This window comes from Eubalaena glacialis, chromosome 4, assembly GCF_028564815.1.
Source record: "Eubalaena glacialis isolate mEubGla1 chromosome 4, mEubGla1.1.hap2.+ XY, whole genome shotgun sequence".
Taxonomy (NCBI): Eukaryota; Metazoa; Chordata; class Mammalia; order Artiodactyla; family Balaenidae; genus Eubalaena; species Eubalaena glacialis.
Genome location: NC_083719.1, coordinates 4,013,450 through 4,036,162, shown reverse-complemented (window position 1 = coordinate 4,036,162; position 22,713 = coordinate 4,013,450). Strand labels below are relative to the sequence as shown.

Genomic DNA, 22,713 nt, shown 5'->3' with positions numbered 1-22,713 from the left:
CTTCATCATAGCCATTAAGATGAAAAAGAAGTAAAATTTTAAGAAAAGAATGTAGAAGTTTATAGAAAGGATTTGGGATATAGAAAACTCAAAGATTTCCTTGTTAATACAAATAAGAGCATTGTGAGCTAAAGTGAATTATCTTCTTTATTAGAGAAAGCAGAGTCCTTCACACACATACACACACACACACGCATGCACATTTGAACAGGTGCATGAAAAAGCTAAAAAAAGTGCTAACAATCCCCAACTTGACTCCAAGAGAACACCATACAGGGAACAGCAAATGTTGGAAGGACTGATTGTGTCATGTGAACACTGCCTTTTGGGTAATAGAAATTAAAAAAAAATGATCAAGTGTATATTCCTAGAATATAGGTTTATATTACCAGGGTACAGATATTATCTACAAAATTCTCACTCTTCCTGGGTAGCACAAAATATGGAAAGCAGTCATCATTCCTTTCAGTGGTAAAATATCTCAGCTGAGGTCTCAAAGTAAGGCTGTGAGGAAGGATCACAGCTGCAGGCTGGAGCCCCCAAGGCTGGTAGTCAGCACGCAGCTCAGAAGATGTGTTATGAGGTCTGGAACTGATGGAAGAGGCAGCAAGAAAGGGAAACCAGCTGTGCGCTCACTGCCCCAGGTGAACACAGGGAGCCATCCATAGGATAATGAACAGAATGTGGGGAGAAAAACCAACAGAAATAGGCCTGAGACCCCGCCCAAATGATGTTCTAGAAACAAGACGGGTTAATTTGTGCAGCAGAAAAAAAAAGAAAAGGGGCTCTACTGAAAAAATAAGAAAGAAAGAGAGAAAACCAGGGGAATAATCCACTTTACTAGCAGATCTAAAAATGTTTCTTAAAGTCCCTTATTTCTCTAAAATTTTAAAATCTACTGACTATCTCTTTTTCAAGGGGTCAAACTCTACCTCCTTAATGTTCTATACCTTAAATGAATTAGAGCTATGATAAAACCTTCCAGAAATAATTCTTAAAATTATAGGATTTTAGACCCAGGTGAAGGTTTATATACTCTTTTTTTTTTTTCCTCCTAATGAGAAATGTATTTTGTAAAAAAAATAATAATAATAATTCATGGTATGTCAACTATATCTCAATAAAACTACAAGAAAAGATTTAAACATTAAAAAATTAAAAAATCATGGACTGAAAATGTCTGCTTATAGAAGTAAGAATTAAAAAACAAAACAACTAAATGGTAGTAACAAATACTTTGGTTTGCTAAGTATCTTAAGAGATTCTTTTGACTCTAAAGGTCAAATGATGTCAGATTAAGTTTGCAGAACTTGAGGCTCTAAGAAAGTGTTTAGCAAATTCCTTGGTCAAATGAATGTCTCCAGATGCCTTCAAATGGGGGCCATCTGCAGAAAGGGCACCTTAGTCTGGGGCTTCTTGTACAGGATTAGGCCGACCCAGCAGTGAACATCAAAGGCACAGAGAGATACACAACCAGCTTTAGGGGCTCATACCTTAAAAATTTGTGCAGGTACTGGCGGCTGCAGGGTGACCAGGAGAAGACCCCGTTGTGTCCTGCCAACGTAGGGGACATTATGTTGCCCTCAGACTTTTTGCACATGTTCCCTTCTCCATCATGGACCATGCCGAAGCTATGAGAGAGAGAAAGAAATGGGTCTTTCAAAACAAATAGCAGTTTCAACTGTCTAACACACTCTAACAAACACAAGTCAAGTCAACAGTGTGAAGGCCCCCCTTCTCCTGTATGCTAGGCAGGCAGAAGAAAGAGTCCTAACAGCCAAACAGGGGAGAATATCCATGAGGTCACAGACCTTTCCTGGAGAACTACCATTTGTCCAGCTGTTTGAAAGTGCACACCAACATCAAAACAGGGCACATGTCCAGATGTCTGCCGAGGGCAGACATTTTAATTACAAAAAAGCATTTCTAGTGGGATGTAGAGGGCAGTTTATTTGATCCTGAAAAAGCTGCTGATGTTCTCACTGCTTTCTTCTCTCTCTACACTCTTTGCTGCTCACCAGCCACGGTCAGAATTTCCAGGTGTTTGTCAGAAACACAAATGCAGGCTCCACAGGTGAGTGTGATGTTTACACAATTTAAGAACTACTAAACCACTACCGCCCCTCTTGGTGGTGCTGACATTTTGTCCCTACATCCAGTGCTGATCCAGCTCATGCTAGGTCTTCACTGCCGGAGGCGTTGACAGCAGGCCAGTACTTGACCAGACTCCCTACATCCCTTTGGAGGAAGTGACGCCATGGAACCCCAGTGAGTAGCTGTGGTGGCGTTTATCTGCAGGCGTTGTTTGAAGGTACGTCTGTTACTCTTGACTGAAACCAGACCACTTTGGGACTCCAGCCCTAGCTTAGTATATGGGAACATCTCAGGCTACAGTGGCTATGGGACCTCTTAATAGGGTCCTTTGCAGATGTTCAAATCCCACAATGCCAACAGCAACCCCTTACTGTCACTCGACAAAACTGCAGCCTTGCACCTATAAGAATCCCACTGACTGAGTTGCTGCCTCTCCCCACCAAGTAGGTCTCTTCTTCTTAACTTCCTAAAGCTATTCCTGTGGGAGAGCCTCATGTTGCCATCTTCACCCACCTCAGAAGAGCACAACTGACTGCCCTGGAAAGAAAGCCTCAGGGATTTGGGAGCTCCGTGACCTTGAAGACTTCCCATTAGGGTAGATACACCCTTGGAGAGTCAAGCCATTTTTGGCCATTAATGTCCGGTACCTACCTGATCACTGTATAGATTCCCAGAGAGCAGTTCTGAATGAGTGGGATACAGAAGGAAGGGGAAAAGCAAGAGCAGAGAACAGGTGGGTTACTGAATCCGTGGGCTTTCTGCCACCAAGAATCCCAGGATGAATGGAGGGAGGGTCACAGGGATAGGAGACACCAACACAGGGGAAGTGGGCTCCAAAAGCGGGCCAGGGAATCTGCACTTGTGTCCGAGGCTGAAGACTTAACTGTTTTTCTTAGAGCTGTTTAATAATATCAGTAAAAATGACAACTCCCATTTGTAAGCACTTATTTTTCAGACAAGACATTAAGTACATTACCTATATTTTCTAACCCGAATCTTACTACAAGCCTACAAGCCTACAGTGACAGCAAGACTGAGGGCTGGAGACAGGCTTGTCCAGGGTCTCAGAGTCCGGACTGGAACCCGATACTCTGACGTCAGAGCCCAGGCGGGACCCGTGCAATAGTGTAACTGCAGCGTGATTGAAGGGTGTGTCCAAGGAAATCTGGCTCACAAACATTGTCGAATTTCTGCAAAATTCCTACTCAGTACCAAGGGTGATGTAGATATGGTCATTTCGGCCTCCACCCATTCTCTGAAGTTCTATTAAAAGCAATCAATCAAGGTAAGGGTCACCACATGGCAGAAGAAATGTGTCACGGTGCTGCAGAGGATTCATGTGGAGGCTGCTTTGGGGAGAAAGTGATAAAAACGAAATAACAAAGTACCCTCCCCTGGCTGGCCCTTGACCTGAATATAAAGAAGACAAATTAGGCTCCTGCGAGTGCCCTAGATGAATTTGCTACCACTTCTGCCTACCTTTCTAAGGAATTCAAAGCCACAACACCCCAGGTCTGGGGACACCTTGGTCTTAACCATTTTCATCTAAGGCATTTTCAGTGATTCTCAGACTTTTTTGAGTCTCAGAATATCTGAGAAATGCACCACACATGTGCCTCCCCAAAGCCCACCCTGTTAGATTTTTGATTTAGTAAGTTGGGGGTTAGGCTCTGGCATTTGGGCGAATCCTAACACAATAACGTGATTCTGATGCCCACCCAAACTTCAGCACTACTATGTCTCGAGTTGCTTTTCCAAGCAGTACAAAGCCCATATTCTGCACAGCTGTGGGTGTTAGCACAGTGGCATGAAAATACCACACAACAATTACAGCTGATATTAACATTAATAAAGTCATGGAAGAATGAATAGGGCACATTTTGAAGATAAGGTTGGTATTTGGCAACTAAGAAATAAAATTACTATTCAAGTTATACATACCAGACATTTTTTTTTGCTTCCATGACTCATAGTACTTTATTCAAAGTGGTTATCACCCTATATGTTAAAACAATGCACTTTTTTCTCTTTCTTATCTACAGGGGCTCTTCTTAACCGTGCTCAGAGCCCGAGTGCAAGTGGACTCACTAGTCCGTGACAGGTGCTCCACCGATGTTTGTTGAATGAATAAAGAACAACCTTCCAGCTACAACACCTACTCAAATACCCAAATGTAAACATAATTTCAGATTAACTTGGACTTGAGAGTTATATTCAATGTCAGATGCTCTTAATGTCTTCTATAGAATTTTCTTGAGTTATTCAATTACATCAGCAAGTATTTCTTTATTACTAATGATAAGCATCACCCAGAATGATGAACAGCCAAGCTTTTTTAGAGGTTGTACCAATATTTTAGGCTGATCAGACAGCAGTGGGTCAAGGGAAGGAGAAACCCTTCAAAGCAACCATGGGTCAAAGTCATCTGGAAGGTAAATCACACCCTGGAGGTGATGATAGCACCACAGGTAGGATCTACTTGTCCAGAGCCTGATGCAGTCTTTTCAAGAAGCAAACCCATCCTCCCTGAGAGACGGGAAGTGGACACAGGGACAGCAGTCATGTGGGACTCTCAGGGTCAGGGCAGGTCAGATAACCTGGGGGAACACAGGCTGTGGAGGCGGGGGAACCTCCGTCAGGGTCTTGCTCCTGTCGTTCACAAGTGGGTTGATTTGGAGCAAATTTCTCAAGTCCCTGAGCCTCAGTTTCCTCACCTATAAAATGGGATAATAAAACTTTCCTCTTAAACTGTTCAGAATACCTGGCACCATGCATGTCAAAAAGGAAAATTCAAAATGTCTCTTTCCCAGATTCAAATGTGGTCTTGATCAAATCTCTCAACACCTATATGTCAGATATCACTTGCATACATATTTTGTGCATGTGTGTGTGTGTGTGTGTGTAGGGGGGTGAGGAGGCAGTTCAGCCAAGGGTCAATGGGTTTCAAATACTTTTTGGACACAGAGACAAACAAAAATCTTAGGAGGAATGACAATAAATAAAATTGGTAAGAAATGATGCTCCAAGCTGCTGGGCCTCCCTAGGGGGCAGTCTGACAATCACCAGACCAGGTGATCTTTAAGCAGCCACTTGCTTTGATATTCCGCAAACCCTTAAAATCACCCAGCGCCTCCTTGACCCAGCTGTAGGGGCTCAGGTTGATGACAGGGCACAGTCATAAATCAGTGAGGTGCACACATCACCATCAAATGCTTGAAAGGGAGTCTAACATCACCAGCCAAGTATGGTTGAGCTGAATGGTATCAGCACACCAACTCTGTTTCTTTCCAGAAGATTTCCCTAATTTTCCTTGCATCTCTTGAAATGCCTACTGCCCTCACTGCTTGACCCCTTGCATGCCATGCCCATCTTATCTTTCTTTAGGCTTTGGAGGGCATGGATCACTAGTCATTTCATAGAATCCTACACAGTGCTTTGCTGGCAGAATGCAAATTGCGCCTGGTGAATGGGTCAGTAAGTAGTGGAAAAGACAGGGGACAGAACGATGGATCATGAATACTCCTGAGCACAGTATGTTTAATATCGTCTTGATGGTCTGAAATGATCATGCAAATTAAGTATTTAAGCTGACTCTATATACAAGGAATGTTCAGCTCAAACAATGCAACTTAAATTGCACCTGCACGCACCTGCTGAGGTCTCACAGGCGCTACGGGTTTTACGTGAAAACCCACGTAAGAGGAGATCAGGAGATGCAGCCTGGTCACTGTCAGGCTGCCAGAGGACCACAGGGTATCTGGAATACGAGTCCCAGGGCCCTACCCATCCAATGGCATGACTTCCTTTGGCAAATGAGAATTTTTCAAATGGATTCATGCCCAGATGACATACTCTTCAAAATGTGTAGTTGAGCCCTCAGTGTCTGTGCCAATTCTTCAACACCTGCATCTAGGAAACCACACATCCTGTGACAAGTGATTTAATACAAGCAGGAAACTGGCTCTGCACCAGTCCTGGCTCAGTCCCACACACTAAGGGAAAGCACACATCCTCGCTTTCAGCTCCAGTCCCTCGTTTCCCCTTCCCAACACAGATCCAAACACTGGTTCTTAGCAATTCCTATTTTTAGGTCAGATTCCCCAGTAGAAACCACAAGATGTCTTAGGATAAAAAGAACTGAACCTCGTAGAAGAAACTAGCTGGGCATGAACTGAATCTTTCTTTGAGTTAAAGGTTAGGAAACCTATGGCTGAAAGGCACAGAGAAGCACTCCTCCACCTTAATAATGTCGTCTGAATGTAAACCAAACCGAAGAAGTAAAATTCATCTGTGAAACAGGATGTTTTACAACTTAATAAATGTAAAATTATTTTTTAATTCTTAAGGTACAGAACTCAGAGATTGACTCTGCTTAGAGCTCATTGCCAAGGATAAGAGGAAGGCATGCTGTTTGGTCCATGCATTAAACCTATGATTCCTTCTCCAAATAATAATAGTTATTAAATGAATAAACTGAATAAATGTGTTTGTTTTCAGTTCACCTGAAATGCACGGAGCTGAGTTGCTGAATCTTCCCAGCTGTGGCCCCTCTCATTTGACGCAGTTGCCACAGCTAACCATGTGTTAGAAATACGCCCCCTTCAGCTCACTTCTGACCCCTTGCAGCTCCTCCACGCCTCTTGTGCTGAATGTTCAGCCCAGTCTACTTGCCCAGTTAGTGAAGGGAAGATAAGAGATCATCCCCAGGGGTTTCCAGGCTTAGAGTTACATGTGAAACTACTCCACAAAGAGCAGGTATTAGCATTATTATTATTATTACTATTACGATCACTTATTTTGGCAATTAGCACGTGCTTTTTATGTGCACACCTCCCACATATATTTCCTATTTCCTCAATATGATCAGAAGCTATTTCACTGGTGACATCAAACGCTCAGAGCTCCCAGTCCTTCTGACTCTTGCACAATATTCTCTAAGCAGCAGGTACTGGAGAAGGAGCTGATCATTTTCTGGAGGTCAGTTCTATTAGGAGTGGAACTTGCCTGCATCCAAATCTAGAGCTCCTTTCCTTCCTCCCATCTGTATCCTCACTTGCAGGTAAAAACACTTTTCCCTTGTTTGGAAGAAATTCTTTTTCCATCTACACCCAGCCCTAGTGATGAAAGGAAATATTAGTAGTTGACTTCTAAGAAAAAAATAAAAGCAAACACGAATACTTGTTGACTGGAAGGCTGGGAGCCTCGTCTTGGACGCACCAGGGGCCTGAATCTCAACTGCTTGTCTAATGCTGATTTGTTCAGCCCTCGATGACTTAAATATTTCTTACTTTGATTGTTTAATTAAATTCAGGTATGCTTCAGAGGACAGCAAGAGCCCCATGTCGTTAAAATAATGAGTTTTTTTGAAGTTTTAACTCTAGCAGCCTATTTACAATTATGACTTAACTGAAAGCTTTGTAAAGTGTAGGTGCAATTTTCTAGGCACTGAAAAAGTCAATCATTACCTGTAATGATGAAGGGATCAGTAATAAGATATAAGCTTCACTTTCAGGTCATCAGTTCACACAGAGCCAAAGTCTGCAGGGCCTCTGTGAGAGCCCATTAAGGGCAGGCACACATGTGTACACACACACACACAGATGCTTTGAACAGGTCGGGATGACATGAGTGGCCTCAGTCCAATTTCTAACAGGGGATGGAGAAATCAACTTTGCAAAGACCAAATCACAAACGTTGCCTTCTGCAAGTTTTGTAATTTGCAAATAAAATGAGGATGAAAGTGAGAATAGAAAAGCTGTAATTCCTGGCTGTGCATTTTCTAGGAGAAGCTTCAAGTACAATTTCAGTCCAGCAGGAAAACACTTGTGTTACCACTGCTGATGCTCATATAAATCAGGGCAATTGCAGGAAATCAGCAAGGGGGCCCCACTGAGAAAAACTTTTCGTTTAGATAGATGGTGCCTCAAAGTGAGGCAGCCTATAGATTATTAGACAAAGAAATCTTATTTAAGAATAATAGCTACTATAAGTAATAGACAGAAGTGTTTCATTCTACAGGAATAAAGGTAAGCTTCTCACTTAAAAAGATACTCCTAATGATATGCCACCCATTGCTGAGAGCTGCTTGTCCTGCATCGGTGTCTATCCATCTGTGCCAAAGCCCCGGGTTCCCCACTTCCCCCTGATGCTGCCCCGTTTCACAACTGACAATGGTGGGAACGTGGGGATGTGGGAAGCAAACCAGCTCCCACCAGGCTGCATTTCTTGTCCTCCCTGTATGCCCCAAACTCTGCACACCAGTCAAAACCCATCTCTACAAATTATGAAAGTGATATAAGAATGCAAACTTGAGGATAGTAATTTACCAATGGGCGGGCTTGTTACCATCTTCAGTCACGTGGAGTCCTCCCGTAGGAGTTAACCATGGAATGAGATGAGCCCACAGGACCAAGTTCAAAACCCAGGACAAAGGAGCAGAGACAGAAGAGTCTGTAGTCTGTGATTGTATGCACATGTGTGAGCAGGAAGGGAAGAAGGGAGCGAGGAAAGTGCAAACATGTGTGTTGCCACAGCTTTAGAATGTGTGCGACGAGACACTCAAATAAAACAGAAGTGCCTACGTGAGCACTTCCTACTGGCGTTCTCGCTGCAAATGTGTGAATTCCCCTCACAGGCTTGAGCTACTGCACCAGCATCTCCAGACAATCTTCCAGTCCGGAGAGGACCCCAGGCTCCATCCTCCCAAGGAGATGCACTTACTTGTGTCCAGACTCGTGGGCGATGGTGAAAGCCAGTCCAAGACCTGTATCTTCATTAATCGTACAGCTGCGATATTTACTACACATTCCACTTATGGGTGCAAATCCTACAGGACATAAAGATCAAAAGAACATACAGGAGCAATATTGTAGTAAAATAAAGAAAGAGGGTGTGTCATGTGTGTGTATTTACTTCTGTCCTTTAGAGAAATTTGGTTCTCATCTTTGTCAGGTGAAATATGAAACAGGAAACCCTTGGACAATCACATAAAGGGCCCTGAATTATCTGGGAGAAGGGGGTCTGTTTTCCCTTCGTGGAAAACAATCCGTGGTTCTATGTAATGTTCAAGTTACAGGTTACAATGGCGGCGAAGCTGAACAGAGGATTCCCTGCAGATGGAGAATTTCAGCCTTTTTCTATAAACAACTGTGTTCTCAAAAGCCCGAGAAGAAGTGCTGTAGAGAGTGGGTGTCAGGTGGTCCCCAAGGCCACTCCACGGTGGAGGACTTTCGAGGAGGGTGCACAGGACTCAGCACCCGTCATGCTCCTGGGTGTAATTTAATAGGGATGGAAGGATACAGAGTAAAATCAGCAGAAGGGGCAAGCACCTGGGGAGAAGCCCGGGGAAACCAGGCACGAGCTTCCAGGGCTTCCTCCCGCCATGGAGTCGCACCAACGGACTTAATTCCCCCAACAAGGGGAACACTGCCCGCCAGGGTGCTCATTAGAGACTCAAAGCCCTGGCCTTTGGTTGGGGGCTGGTCACATAGCACCCCTGCCTGGAGTGGGCCAAAATTCCAGGCCCCCAGAATGAAAGCAAGTCTTCCGTGTAAACCGCATTATTTGTACAGTTTAGGCCCAGTGAGCTTATCATGTGCAGGGTGGGAACCTCCTGAATTCTAAGTCCTCAGAGGCAGCCCAGGGCCCACCTTGTACTCAGGGCTTTCTGGGAACAAGTAGTCAGGACTAACGTCTATTAAAACAAGTCTTATCTGAATGTTTTTGTAATAAAGACCCTTCCTCCCTAAGATCTTGGGAAGAAATGGAGAGTTAGGAAAAATAGTCCAGGAGAGCCTTGGTCTAAGTAGCACACTGTGCTTTACACTATTTGGAAAAGTATAAAAAACTTTTATCATATTATAAAATACCACCAAGATACACCCAGCCCAATAAACATGTTGAAAATGGCTAAGATTGAGATATTCATAGAGAAATGGAAAAATGAGGAATCCAATATTGTTGTAGTATCTCTACAAATATTCATAAATGTATTATTATTTTTTCATAGAATGAGACACCCTTGAATCTGTTGACCCTATTCTCACCACTGGAAGAAGAAATGGAAGAAATTATTTCTTAAATTAGAAGAGATAGAAGCTCTTGAATCTGTGAGAGACCTTTTCTTGTGAAAGAACTGATTTTGGTGAATAAATGCATACTCTTCTGTTTGGCCACAGTTTATACAGGGAAGGGAGCCTATTCCTTACAGCTCCACCCAGTGGCAGCTACAGCTTACAGATTTGGAATGAGGGCAAAAATACTCCATATCCTAGGCCACTGAAGGCGCACAGCACACACATGTTTCTCAGAACCCTGGCAGAGGGTCTTACCCAGAGTATCACAGGGCTCATTCTTCCAGGAGCATATGTCCAGGCCGGTTAGTAAGATGGCATGGTCATGGCGAGTCCCATCTTTCCCCATCAATCCAGACTGCCACTGGCAGAAGCTGCTCAAGGTGTGGTCCGCATGATGGCTTATCACTAGCCCTGGCTATGCAGGAGACAGACCAGGAGCCCGAGATAACAGGAAGAAAACATGTTGTCATGCAGTTGTTACTGGCCCTGTCATCACAGCAAAACTAGCACTAACTTGGATTCAATTACACATGTGGATCTGAATGGCACAGAAGCTAATTAACCATTTTATGTGTTAAAATCCAAAGGAGGGAGTCACATATAAAACCTGTACAGACTCAGTGTGGACACTCATGTTTATTTCTCTAGTTCTGTACCAAAACAGTTGGGATGTATTTGCTGACTCTGAACACATTTCAGTGACCCAGGAAAGATGACTTTTGTGCATGAAATGTTCGCATTCAAAGTCTTTATAAAACACTGCAAAATTATATAAGGCAACAGAATCGTTTATACGAGACTTTGCACATACACAAAAACACACCCAGATAGTGTTGTGTTTATTTCATAACCAAGTTGGGCAAGTAAGATTTCAAATTTGCAACTCTTCTAAGATTTATTATTACAGTGTTAAATTAAGTCACTTTCCTACAGAGGCACCATGTTTATGAGAAGAGGCAGCTCAACTGACAAAGCTTTATTTCTAGCAAATAGGCTGGAACTAGAAGGAAACTATACAGATGACATTTAACCTTATCCATATATACCAAGTTCTAATAGATCAGCAGTGAAAGATCAGAGTGAAGGCTACCTGAAGTCTTGGTAAATGAAGAACTTGGGGGGGGGGTGGCAAGAACATCTCCCAAAGCTGGCAGGCAGATGAGTTCTTTAAAGCTTATTTATAGGTATGCTATATTTTCCTAAGGATGGTCAGAGAAAACCAGGTTAAATACCTCAATTTCAGGACAACAGCTTGTTTAAAGCTTTCATGACCAGAGTGTTGCTTTGAAATTGCGTCTCTCAGTCACTGACTATGTTTTCTCCTTAAATGTTTATTGTGTCTTTCAGAGAGTCAAATGCACCCAAGCTAAATGCTGTACATCAACCCTGGGACATGCCTTACATTCTTCAGTGGGTGATTTCCAGGAAAACTGCATTAATTAAAGTTAACACAGGTGTATGATCAAACGATAACCTCGCTTATTCTTTGCAGCTTGGATGAGTTCCAAGGTGAAACGTTTTAATACAAAGAATAATTAACCTGTCACCTGAGAAGCCCTGCTAGTTCAGCACCCCCTCTGCAGACACACTCACACAAAAGACAATGGAGTTGTATCGTGCTGACTCTTCAGGCTAGAAGCAGGTCTGCCCGTGCATGCCCCATCCTGCAGGGAAAGAGGGCAGCACCCCAGAACCTGAAAATCTGAAGGCATCTTAGATCTCATAAATGATCTCAGATTTCATCTAAAAATCATTTGTTTCATAAACAAGACAACTGTGGCTAACAGGAGACTCTGTGAAGATGTCAGCAAGGGTGAAATTGGACGCAGGGTGCCTGACTAGGACCCAGGGTTTACTCCCCCAGGTCCAATCAATGACCAGCTTGGGGCAAAATACAAGTGAGAGCCCTTTATGGCTAAGACGTCCCCCTTACTTCTGCCACGGAATATTCACACGAGTCCTTATTGTGAACGGAGGGGTACCTCTGTGTGTTCACACAGGGTTCTGAAATGAAGGCAACAGACAGTCTTATCCCCACTGCTCCCAAGATCCAGCATAATTTGGAGGTTTGTGTGCAATGAGAGGAATGTGCCTGACATCCTAGAATCTCTATAAAAATAAAATCCCGAGACTGAAGGTGGTGAAGGTCAGTCTCAGCAGTTGGGAGGCAATAGAGTACAACAATGCACTGCCACACAGTACAATTTAACTTCTGGGCTACAGGACATTGTTAGTCTTCTAGCAAAAGACCAAAGGGCTCACTTCATCTCCATCCTCAAAGCTCACAGTGGCTGAGGACAAGTTTTGCACCTTGCATTCCTAGTGTATTTCCAACAGGGTATTTAAAGTAGCTCTTCTATTCCATTTTCTTATTAGCCAATCAGATGAGTATTTCTTACTACTCTTGCACAAAAATCACAAAAATACCAAATAAGCATTACAGGAACTGACAAGAAACTCATTGCATTAGGCACAAAATATTAAAACAGTTTTGTCCCCAAAGGAAAGAGAAGTAAAGAATCCATAGAACAATTATATTTAGGAAAACAAAGCATTATTTTGCATTTATTTTTCCAGGGGGAAAAAGCTACTGGTTTCAAAGAATACCTGTTCTTCTTCCAGAAGAATCAGACCTACAATGGCAATGTTGATGTTTCCTCCTATTGTTCCATCTTTGAATAAAGCAGACACCTGAAAAGGACAAGTAATCCACATCAGTCCCTATACATGGCACCCTTTTCCCCCCAGCCCTTAGCCTGGAGTCCACAGCTGAAGGCCAATCCTGTGTTCTCCAGTGACATAGCAAGGTTAAGCTTCTTACATTGCTAGACACACAGGTATGGGAATATCTAACCGCCAATTACACCGATTGTTGGATCCTTACTGTTGGTGCCTGGAAGTAAAATAATGAAGTCTGTGGAGGCAGGTTCCACCTCTTATCAAACACCTCTTACCAGGCCTCCTAGTTGTTAAGTGTCCTCATTAGACATAAGGAGGTTTCTTTTTGTTTCTTTTAATTTATTTTTTAACTCACAGTGATGATACACAGGCGAGCCCTCCTGAAGCTGTCCTAGCAAAATATTCCAGAAGCATAAGAGAAGTTCTTGGGAAAAGACCAAGAGGATACAAGAAAGAGAGGGAAAACAATGTGGCGAGAAAGTGATCAGGGAAGGATGATGTGACCATCATTAGGGATGATGGTAACAGGTGTAAAAATGAGTGATCCGAGTGGCATATGGGGTGATGAGCGAGGACAAGTCGACAGTCACGGGAAGCAGCAGGGAGATGATTTGGCACCGGGGTGTAGAAATGCTGGAAAAGCTCTGCAGAACAGAGGCAACGCTTGCACAAGTCAGAGACCTGCAGTGGGGGCTGTCACAGACCTGCAGTCTGTGTCACCTCCTCCCTCAGTTCCCTGGGAGATCATAAACCGCGAGGGTCTGGCCACCAAAAATGAGCACAGTAATAGCAACCACGCCGCATCATGGGAAGTTGAAATACATTTAGGGGCACTCTGTTTATAGAAGTAGGACATAAAACATTTTTCAAACATTGTCATCACAACTATGTTAAAATACACTTTGATGGCCCCAAACTTTGTCTTCTGTTACGCAGGTCTCACCTGGGTGGAATGGGTCTTAGACACCTTGCTCTGCTCTTCATTAATGACTAAAGCTGCCACAGTCACATTTTCTCTGCAGCGACCTTCTAAAGGGAGTACTGTTCCTTGTTCTTGTCAATAGAAAAATGCACATTCAATATTTGAACACTCCTATTCCTAAAAAGATGGGTATTTCTATACAGCCATCTAAAATCTCACATATAATGCCGATGGGCAGATTTACTGCACTCAGATGTCTCCGCATCCTCTTATAGATTTCTGATAAATGAAGACATCAGTAAACTTTAAATGTGTTACTGGCTTACAGAGAAAGTCAAATTATTCATCCTCTGAATTTTATTCTCTGAAGGATTGAAAAAGGATCAAAAAAGGTGCATAGTAAAAGTGAAGGAGTTATCACAGATAAAATATTTCTTGTGTACAAGACATAAATCCACAAATAAATGTAGGATGCAAAACACACACACACACACACCCCATTAGGTGGAATTACACACGTGACTTCAACAAGAAGGGCGTTCCTACCATATTGAGTATTGTCAGTACATAGGTGGTGATGTTTTCATGGCCGTGGTTTTGCATCATCTTTTTGTCAACCACCACCAATGTCTCCACGTTCAGTTCTTCGTTCCTATGGGACTTCAGAAGGGACCGCTTGTGCCTTATGCACGACTTATACTCATCAGGCAAGATGAAAAGGTCTTCCTTGGGAGGCTTGGGCATGTCTACAGAGGGGTGTTCAGAGAGCAAATGAATGTAAAGTTGTCACACAAAACCGGTGGCGGAACTCGTGCTAAAGAAAATGGATTTTAAAAATGAATGTTCATAAAACGAATCATAAAACCCTTAAAACTGTGATGCAAAACATGTGTTAAGGTGGAACACTACATTTAAGTAAAGTGTGCATAGTCTACATGTCATGGAATTCATTGTTATATTGACTTTTGCATAAATTTGTCCTGATTTAAAGCAAAAAGAAGATCACTTTGGCTCTGAACTCCTAGCGTCTCAAAGCATGATGTTCAAAGCCTATGAACATAAAGATCTGTTCAACAGGGCTCTGCAAAGGAGTTACTGACAAAACAATGAAACTAATAAGTACAAAAAGGAGTGCTGTCTTATACTGTGTTCTTATTTGAAGACTTTTAATGACCTAATAGTTTTTAAAGTTGAGTCCCATGTCTGGACACACAACTGGTTTGTCTGTAGTATTTCCAATGGGTTATAAACTGCTTAAGACAGATCCACTTCACTGCAGAGCTGCATTTCCTAGAAAGTATTGCAAATATTTATCTAATTTAATGAAAAGACAAAATATACTCGGTCCTCTTGGAGTAAGCCATTTAAAAATAATTTTGGCATTAATAATCAGTAAATTAACACTATGTTAAAAATCACTAGGTTTAGTGGATGCCTCAGAAAATGTGGTTAGAATGGTTTCAGGTGAAAGTAGGCTTCAAAATATCCACATATTTAGGTGGCACTAATTCAAAAGCTATGCCAACTCTATTCATGGAACATGCTGCTAGAAGATGCTCTTTTGTTTGACTGATTCCCATGTCCGTTGCATTTTATCTCTCTCTGCTAAAACACTTCCAAACATAGATGAACCTTTCGGAGGATAACAGTTACACTGGCTAAAGGTTAATAAGCAGTCATCATGCACCATTTACACTGATGCACAGATGTGATCCCCACCCTAAGAGATGTCTATGTATAACTCATTCATTCTCTACACCAGCCATGGGTAGGAGTGAGGCCACGAAGGCATGGGGAATGAACGTAACTTTCTCACAATCCCTCCCTAGAAAGTGTTGGAAATGGATTTCAGATCTGGCAGTGTGGTCCCAGGGCCCTTAGTCTTAATTCCCATAGGTACAGGGTGCAAATGGACACAGTATAGGAGCACAGCAGCCTCCCAGGCCCCCAGTATTGGAACAGAGGCAGAAGCACCAGGGGGGGTGATCTTACTAGCCAGGGCTCTGACAAACCCCTCAAAACAAGTCACTCTCCCCTCAATATGGTCCTGCAGCATCTTCCCAAACACGTGAGTCCCAGCTCAAAACCCACACGTGAAGCCTGCAGCTAGAAGTAGCAAGCTAACTCATGGGTCTGAGGTTCAGAACCACTATTGATTTTAAGCAAATCAATCTGCTTTTGTCTGCCTGTTTCCACAGAGAGATGCCTAAACACACAGAAAAATCTTTCATTCTCTGAACTCTAGGGAAGAATCTTTGTAGTGTGAACCCCACTGAGACAGAAGATCAGGATTCCTCCAGGGACGCCCAAAGCCTCATGGACAACATAGAACTATCCTGCACAAGTAACTGAGTCCTGAGAATTAAATGCGCATCCTGGAGGTGCTGTGTGTCCATTCTGCTAGATAGGGCCCCCAGTCACTCAGGAACCGCCATGTGCCCAGCAGGAGGGGACAGAACCTGTGGCAAGTCAAACAGCACCAGATCGACCACTGATGTCGCCCACCAGCAAGTGGCGTTTTGTGACACTTTTTTTTTCTAGTTTTATTATGAAAACAGTGGCTACTTCTTTCCATTTTCCAAACACAAACCTCATTGTACAGTTTAGTATCTTTTTCAAATAACTGCCTCTCACGAACCAACCCCTTCTACTGAGATTCTGAAACGTCTGTGGAAGCAAATACACCTACACATGTGCATGCATGCACACACACAGCCGCACCAAACAGAATAATCGTACTGCCCTGTATGCACAACTGTGCCTTAGGGCTACTGGCCTGAATGACTCTGATCACCTCCAGATAAGAATGAAAGGGTCATATTCATTCCAGAATGGTCATCACTGCTGGATTGATCAGAGACACTGCAACATGTGCTTCAGGCCCTGGTGTGGCCTGTCAAAGAGGTGAAGACAGCCCTGCCCATCTTTCCTGCCTGGATCCAGGTGCTTGGTCATCTTTCTGTCCCCAACACATGGAATCTGTCCTACTCTGACTACACCCTCACCAGGAGCCCTGTGAGCACCATCCTGGCTCTGACCTTGTCTGTGCCTGAGTCCCTCCCCTCGGTCCCGCTCTGCCCGGCCCTGCTCCGACCTGCCTGGTCCCGCCCCACCTCTGCCTGGCCCCGCCCACCTCTGCCTGGCCCCGCCCACCTCTGCCTGGCCCCGCCCCCTGCCACCTCCCCCAGCTTCTCCCTGTCTGCGCAGACCCAGGAAGCTGTTGCCGGGCAGTGTGCCCTGCTCTGATGCCCGCTCAGCCTGTCTTCCCTGACCTCCTCAGCCTCCCGTTCCCTCTCCCTGTGCTTAACATTGTTCTTCCCGCTGCCTCCCCTAAGACCGAGCTCACTCTCAGTAATTTGGCTTGAGTTTTTCAAGTCCATTTGAATGTAGCCTGAGACTTAGTTACAGGACGATATGAGTTCAGATGACGCACAGGTGCTGACAGGTCAACGGTACTTGTTCTTTTATCGAAGATGCCAAGTGATTCTGGGTCATCCTCTCTTCTCCACAGTATTTACGGAGACCCTGCACATGCCCACCTCTATTTGAGGGTGCTGGGTCTAGCAGCCAACGAAACCAAGCCGCAGAGAAGGATGGGCTTTCCAGAGGCTCCTTGGGGAAGGTTTGCTAAATAAAGCAATGCTTGAGGGGAAAGCCGAAGGAAGTGAGGAAAAGTCCAGAAAACACTGAACTCCTGTTCCTGAGTTTGTGAGACGTTCCTACATAAAATGTAAATATCACATCTATTCTTAAAAGTTCATGACACAAACAAAAAGAACTTCGATAAAGCCTTGGTGATAAATTGCAGATAAATTTTGTCATGCATCCTCTGTCTTCTGACGTGGTGAGTGAAGTGTTTAAACCTGCATAGGGACAGATCACCTCAGCAGGAAAAGCATGTGAGCTTTAATAAATCTAGACCTCAAAAATACAGAATTACCGGGCAGACATGCCAAGGTTCTTTTGAAGACATCTGGTGGATTCTGCATTTCTGAGCACCTTGTCATTTAATCTGCCCAGGGAACAGCTCTTTAAAAACAAACAAACAAACAAACAAACAAACAAACAAACAAAAAACATCTACCATTATCCATCTACCAGGGAGAGATGTTTTAAACTGAACATACAGTTGATGGGTTTGCTTTGGAATCATCACTTAAATTTAGCAAAGGTAGTCAACAAGTTTCACCTCTAGGGCAGACTACTTTGAAGAAAATTAAAAATACTCCGTCGGCTTACAGAAATGTCCAAATCGTTAAATACTAAAAAGAATCTCCCTTACATACATTTCTTGCGTCTTCCGCAGAAATGCAGCTTCTGTGGGTGCCTGAGGCTGAAGCCGCCGCGCGGGGGTTGATCTTCGTGGTGGAAGAGGTGGCGGTTTTCCGGCCGCCAATTTCTCTCCATCATCGCGACCTGGTGGGACCCCGGATCCCGAGGCTCGGTGGATCTTTTGTACAGGATGTGGGAGGGAGGCCCACCCCCCGCAGAGTCCTTGGGGCTCCCTGCCAGGTGTGAAGGGAGGGGCTTCAAGAAGTAGTCCGCTTCCTGGGTTCTTATCATGCCTGACTGCAAAATGGAGAGGGAGAAAGAAATGCGCATCACTGTTGTGTTATCTGCTCACAAACATGCTGTTCCCGCCACTGAGAGCACACGTTGAAAGGGGTCGCACAGGGGGCTGAGAATTAGGGATGGGACAGCCCCACTCTTGAGCCCTTTCCCCACCCGCACACTTGCAGAGACACTGGTGTGGAGGTGTCCTGACTCGACTCCAGGAGCAAAGAGAGCGCACAACATACTAAGTTCAGGTCCTTTAAAGCAAAAAATGGAGAAGAAAGCACACAACCCTAGATATTAATATGGGTGGAGGTGGTGAGGGGAGTTCCCAAATAAAGACATAAAATTATAATCCTAATATAGTAAGTAGCAAAACTCTATTCAGACTTGAATACAATGTGACACTTTCTATAAAAGTGTAACTTGACAAAATTAATCCAGAAGAAAGCACAAGGAATTTCTTAGGGAATCAGGGAGGTCTTTCTAAGCAAAGTATTTGGGAAATAGGAAAGAACTGATTATAAAAACACGAAAAATGTCTGTACAGCATTAACAGACAATGAAAGCACAAACAATGACAAAAATATCTTAAAGGAGAGAAAATTGAGAGACTTGCCTTTTAGAGTGACAAGTATTTTTCAAACTTGATAATTGTTAGGTGAAATGGGAACAAACAGGCAGTGACACTGGGAAAGGGTAAACTGGGGCCAGACCTGTCACATCTATCAACATTGAAAATGTATAATTCAATTCTAGGATTTTACCCTTTTGGAACTCTTGCCAAATAACTTCTTATAGGCACATCCCCAATATTGATAAGTATTTGTGAATGTATAATTGAATCATTGTTTGTAATAGCATAAAAAATACAAACAAAGTGAAAAAATAATTAAAACAAGAAATAATTTAAATGTTTACCAATTAATTCAAGGTAATCTTTAAAAGTACATTTATATATTTGGCAAGAACATAATGATTTTAAAAGGCCAGCTAATTATGTCCTGTTAATAATCTTAACTAAACATTTTTTTGTGTTTGTGTGAGCTCCTAAGACTATGGCCAACATTTTCTATATTACACCTTGTTTATCGCTCACAGCAATTCTGTGAGGTAGGTATCATTATGCTCCCCCTTTTATGGATGAGGAAATAGAGAATCAGGCTGATTAAATAACATTTTCAAGGTCACCTGGGAAACAAAGTACAAGGATTGGAACAAAATCAGAATAAATTAAAAACCTGTAAGTTTAAGGCTTATACTGTAGGGGTCCTAGAAGTTGTTATTTTTTTAAAAGTGTATAATAAAGTATATAGTGGGATTCCAAATGTGTTCATTTTTAAAAGTGTGCATCTACACTTAAAGAATTTTCCTAGAAGGACTGATGAGAAATTGTTGATGCTGGTTATGTTCAGGGAGAGGAAATCGAGGAAGAGGGATGCAAGAGGGGGATTCCACTTCCATTTTTACATCCTTAGGCACTACTCAAGTTTTTAAACTCTGTGTGCATCCTTTCTTTAAAAAAATGTCAATGGCATTGCTGGATCATGGGATTACAGATTAATTTTTAAAATCCTTCTAAATGTTTTAAAATACCTTTATAATTTTAGAATACAAAGAATTACTCCTACAGAACTATCCAGCTATCATTTAGAACTCTCCAGTACAGTATTTATATGTGTGCTGATTTTTTCCAAGTTATTTTGATAATTTAGGACACTGATTAGACCCTTATTGGGTATTCAAAGACACTGATGCTTGGTTGCCTGTTCTAAGAGTGCCTCTGATTTAGGAGCCTCAGTCTGATTCTCATCTGGGGGGGCTTAGTGCCCATCGCTGTGCACCAAATAAAGTTCTGTGGTGGACTGAGTTGTCCTGCACGGGTCTGAATATTTGTACAGTGTAGGATGACAGACATGGAGAAGCACTTCTGAGATCTTGGGAAAGGGCCAAATACACCTCTCAGTGACAGGAGGGTTGGGGGTGGAGATAGAAAAGAGAGGGGCAACCAGGCTTATCGTACATTCAGAGATTAAGCATTGGCCATGGTGTTCCTGCTGGTGGGAAAGAGGTAAGAGAAGGGAAACTTGGTAAACTATCAATGAAGCCATCAGCCCCATGGGGTGTAGACCTCCTGGGGCCCAAATGCCAGCTAGCAGTGGAAAGGTGAAATACTTGGAATTTATGCTCTGGATTGAGGTGGAGGAGGAGGAGGAGGTGGGGGGCTCTCATTGGTGATCTCCATGGATGCCCTGGGAATCTTTTTGGCCTAGAACTCTACCAACTAAACTAGGATAGACAATATTTTAAAGTCTGCAGTTCTATCAAGGAAGAGCCTAGTATGGAATTAAATAATAGCTAAAGCCAGTTGGGTTTCATCCTTTTGGCAATTAAACTAACCCAGGAGTCGCATGAGCAATCATGGATATGTTCAACCTTGTGTGGTAACACTCCCCAGAGAGGTTTTGCACACTACTTAAGGTAACTAGTTGAAATGTTAAACTGAAAAAAAAAAAAATAGTAATTTTTTGCTTTTAAAAAAATTTTTTCTGATACGCAAACAATCCCTTGCTTTTCAAATCACCCTGAAAAGATGATCAGCTCCTGTGGGTTCTCTAGAGTAGATGATGTTCAGCATCTCTGGTGCGAAACTGGGTGGACTCGCAGAGAACAGACTGATGAGTCAGACACCCAGCATTTATTATCCGTTTTTAACATGCTCTTTGTGACTTCGGATGATTTACTCAACTCCTCTGTGCTGTTTTGTCCTCTAGGGAGTGGATACAAAGGCAGCTACTTGGCACGAGATTGTAAGACTTAATAATATATATTTAAAATACATGGCCTCCAGAAGCAAAAATATTTGCTGCATTAATGAAACAAAGAGTGTAAAATATCATACTTCACCCTGATGATCTCTGATTCCCTTCCGTAATGCAAGGTGTTTCTGGGGGATTTTTCACTCTACAGTACGAGATCCCTCTGAAGCCCGTGTGTGGGTGTATCCCAAAACCATCACCCCAAACACATCTTTGCTTCTGGCCTGCTGCCTCAGGCTTTCTGGCTTCCTCCCCTAAAACACTTGTGTTCTATGGCAGCTGTTCCAGATTCAAAACCACCTCCTGCTTTCCCCTGGGTTTAAGGCTACATCCTGGGTGGCCCAGAGCAGCAGATCCGCAGGCAAGAGAGAACTGCCTCTGGAGGACTTCTGAATTTTCACTAACAAAGTAGTCAAGTGTTTATGCTTGTTTCATTTATAATTTAGTCTGAGCTACAGTATTCTGTATTTAAATAATCCCCTATTTCATTAACTACATAGAATGAAATAACTGATAAGACTGATATTTTGATACTCCTCTATAAGCAATACATACTGAAAAATACAAGAAAAAAGTTACTCCTTTTTCCTTGCTGCATTAATCTTGCAATAAATCTTGCTGCATTATTAGTTTGCAGGCTTATTTAAATGATTAGGTAAATTGTGGAAGATTAATGTTTTCTTCTTATCAAAGCTTTTCTTTACTGAATCGAGAATATTTACTTAGTAGCTCATAAAATGTCTGGTGTACACCTGCCCACAGTAACCACTGGGAGGCAAGCTGGGTGGATTATTAACCAGGCTTCAGAAAAGGCCAGCGTCTCCCAGGCGTTGCAGGGGAGCTCTCCAGACACCTGCATCTCTCATCGCCAGTTCTGTGAATCATTTGACATTGGGAAACTCAACACTTGTACTGCATTTATAAGGAGAGAAAGAGTGGGTGCCCTGTCAGTGATGAGAAAGTGCTGTTTCTCAGACCCACAGATACAGAGAACAAACTAGTATTTACCAGTGGGGAGAGGAAAGGGGGGAGGGACAATCAAGGGGTAGGGGATTAAGAGGTACAAACTATGATGTTAGGTATAAAATAAGCTACAAGGATATATTGTACAACATGGGGAATATATCCAATATTCTATAACTATAAATGAAGTGTAACTTTTAAAAATTGTGAATCACTATACCATACACTTGTAACATATAATATTGTACGGCAACTACACTTCAATAAAAAATAAAAGAAAACAAAAAGAAAAAATGCTGGTTCTGAGCAATGTAAGAAAGTGTTGAAGCTTGAAGGTAGGATGTTTACTGTATTATATTTGTTGCTATTCACACTTCAACGCTGATAGATCTTTATTAGTGTGTATCTATTTAGAAAGGCTGTCTATAAAAGTTGCATGAATCAAAAAATAAAATGTAATTAGGAAGAGATGAGCCTGGTTGGGCAGTGTATGAGATTCCTTCCTGCTGCGTAAGGGATTCCCCTCTGAACTGGTTGCAAGCTTGTCTCGGGTGACACCACGAGTGTCAATCAACACTGTGAAAAAGTGATCCAGCTCATTAGAAGA

General features: G+C 42.8%; 1 protein-coding gene across 1 annotated transcript in view; it reads right to left on the bottom strand.

Annotated features, from left to right (window-relative positions):
• ADAMTS16 (ADAM metallopeptidase with thrombospondin type 1 motif 16) overlaps positions 1 to 22,713 on the bottom strand; it is a 157,268-nt gene that overhangs the window by 98,938 nt on the left and 35,617 nt on the right. Inside the window, exons 4-9 of the mRNA XM_061187638.1 lie at positions 18,057 to 18,339; positions 14,317 to 14,516; positions 12,777 to 12,860; positions 10,425 to 10,584; positions 8,815 to 8,920; positions 1,494 to 1,631 (exon numbers count right to left, since the gene is read on the bottom strand). Coding sequence (XP_061043621.1) covers positions 1,494 to 1,631; positions 8,815 to 8,920; positions 10,425 to 10,584; positions 12,777 to 12,860; positions 14,317 to 14,516; positions 18,057 to 18,339 — 971 coding nt within the window. The remainder of the gene's footprint in view (positions 1 to 1,493; positions 1,632 to 8,814; positions 8,921 to 10,424; positions 10,585 to 12,776; positions 12,861 to 14,316; positions 14,517 to 18,056; positions 18,340 to 22,713) is intronic.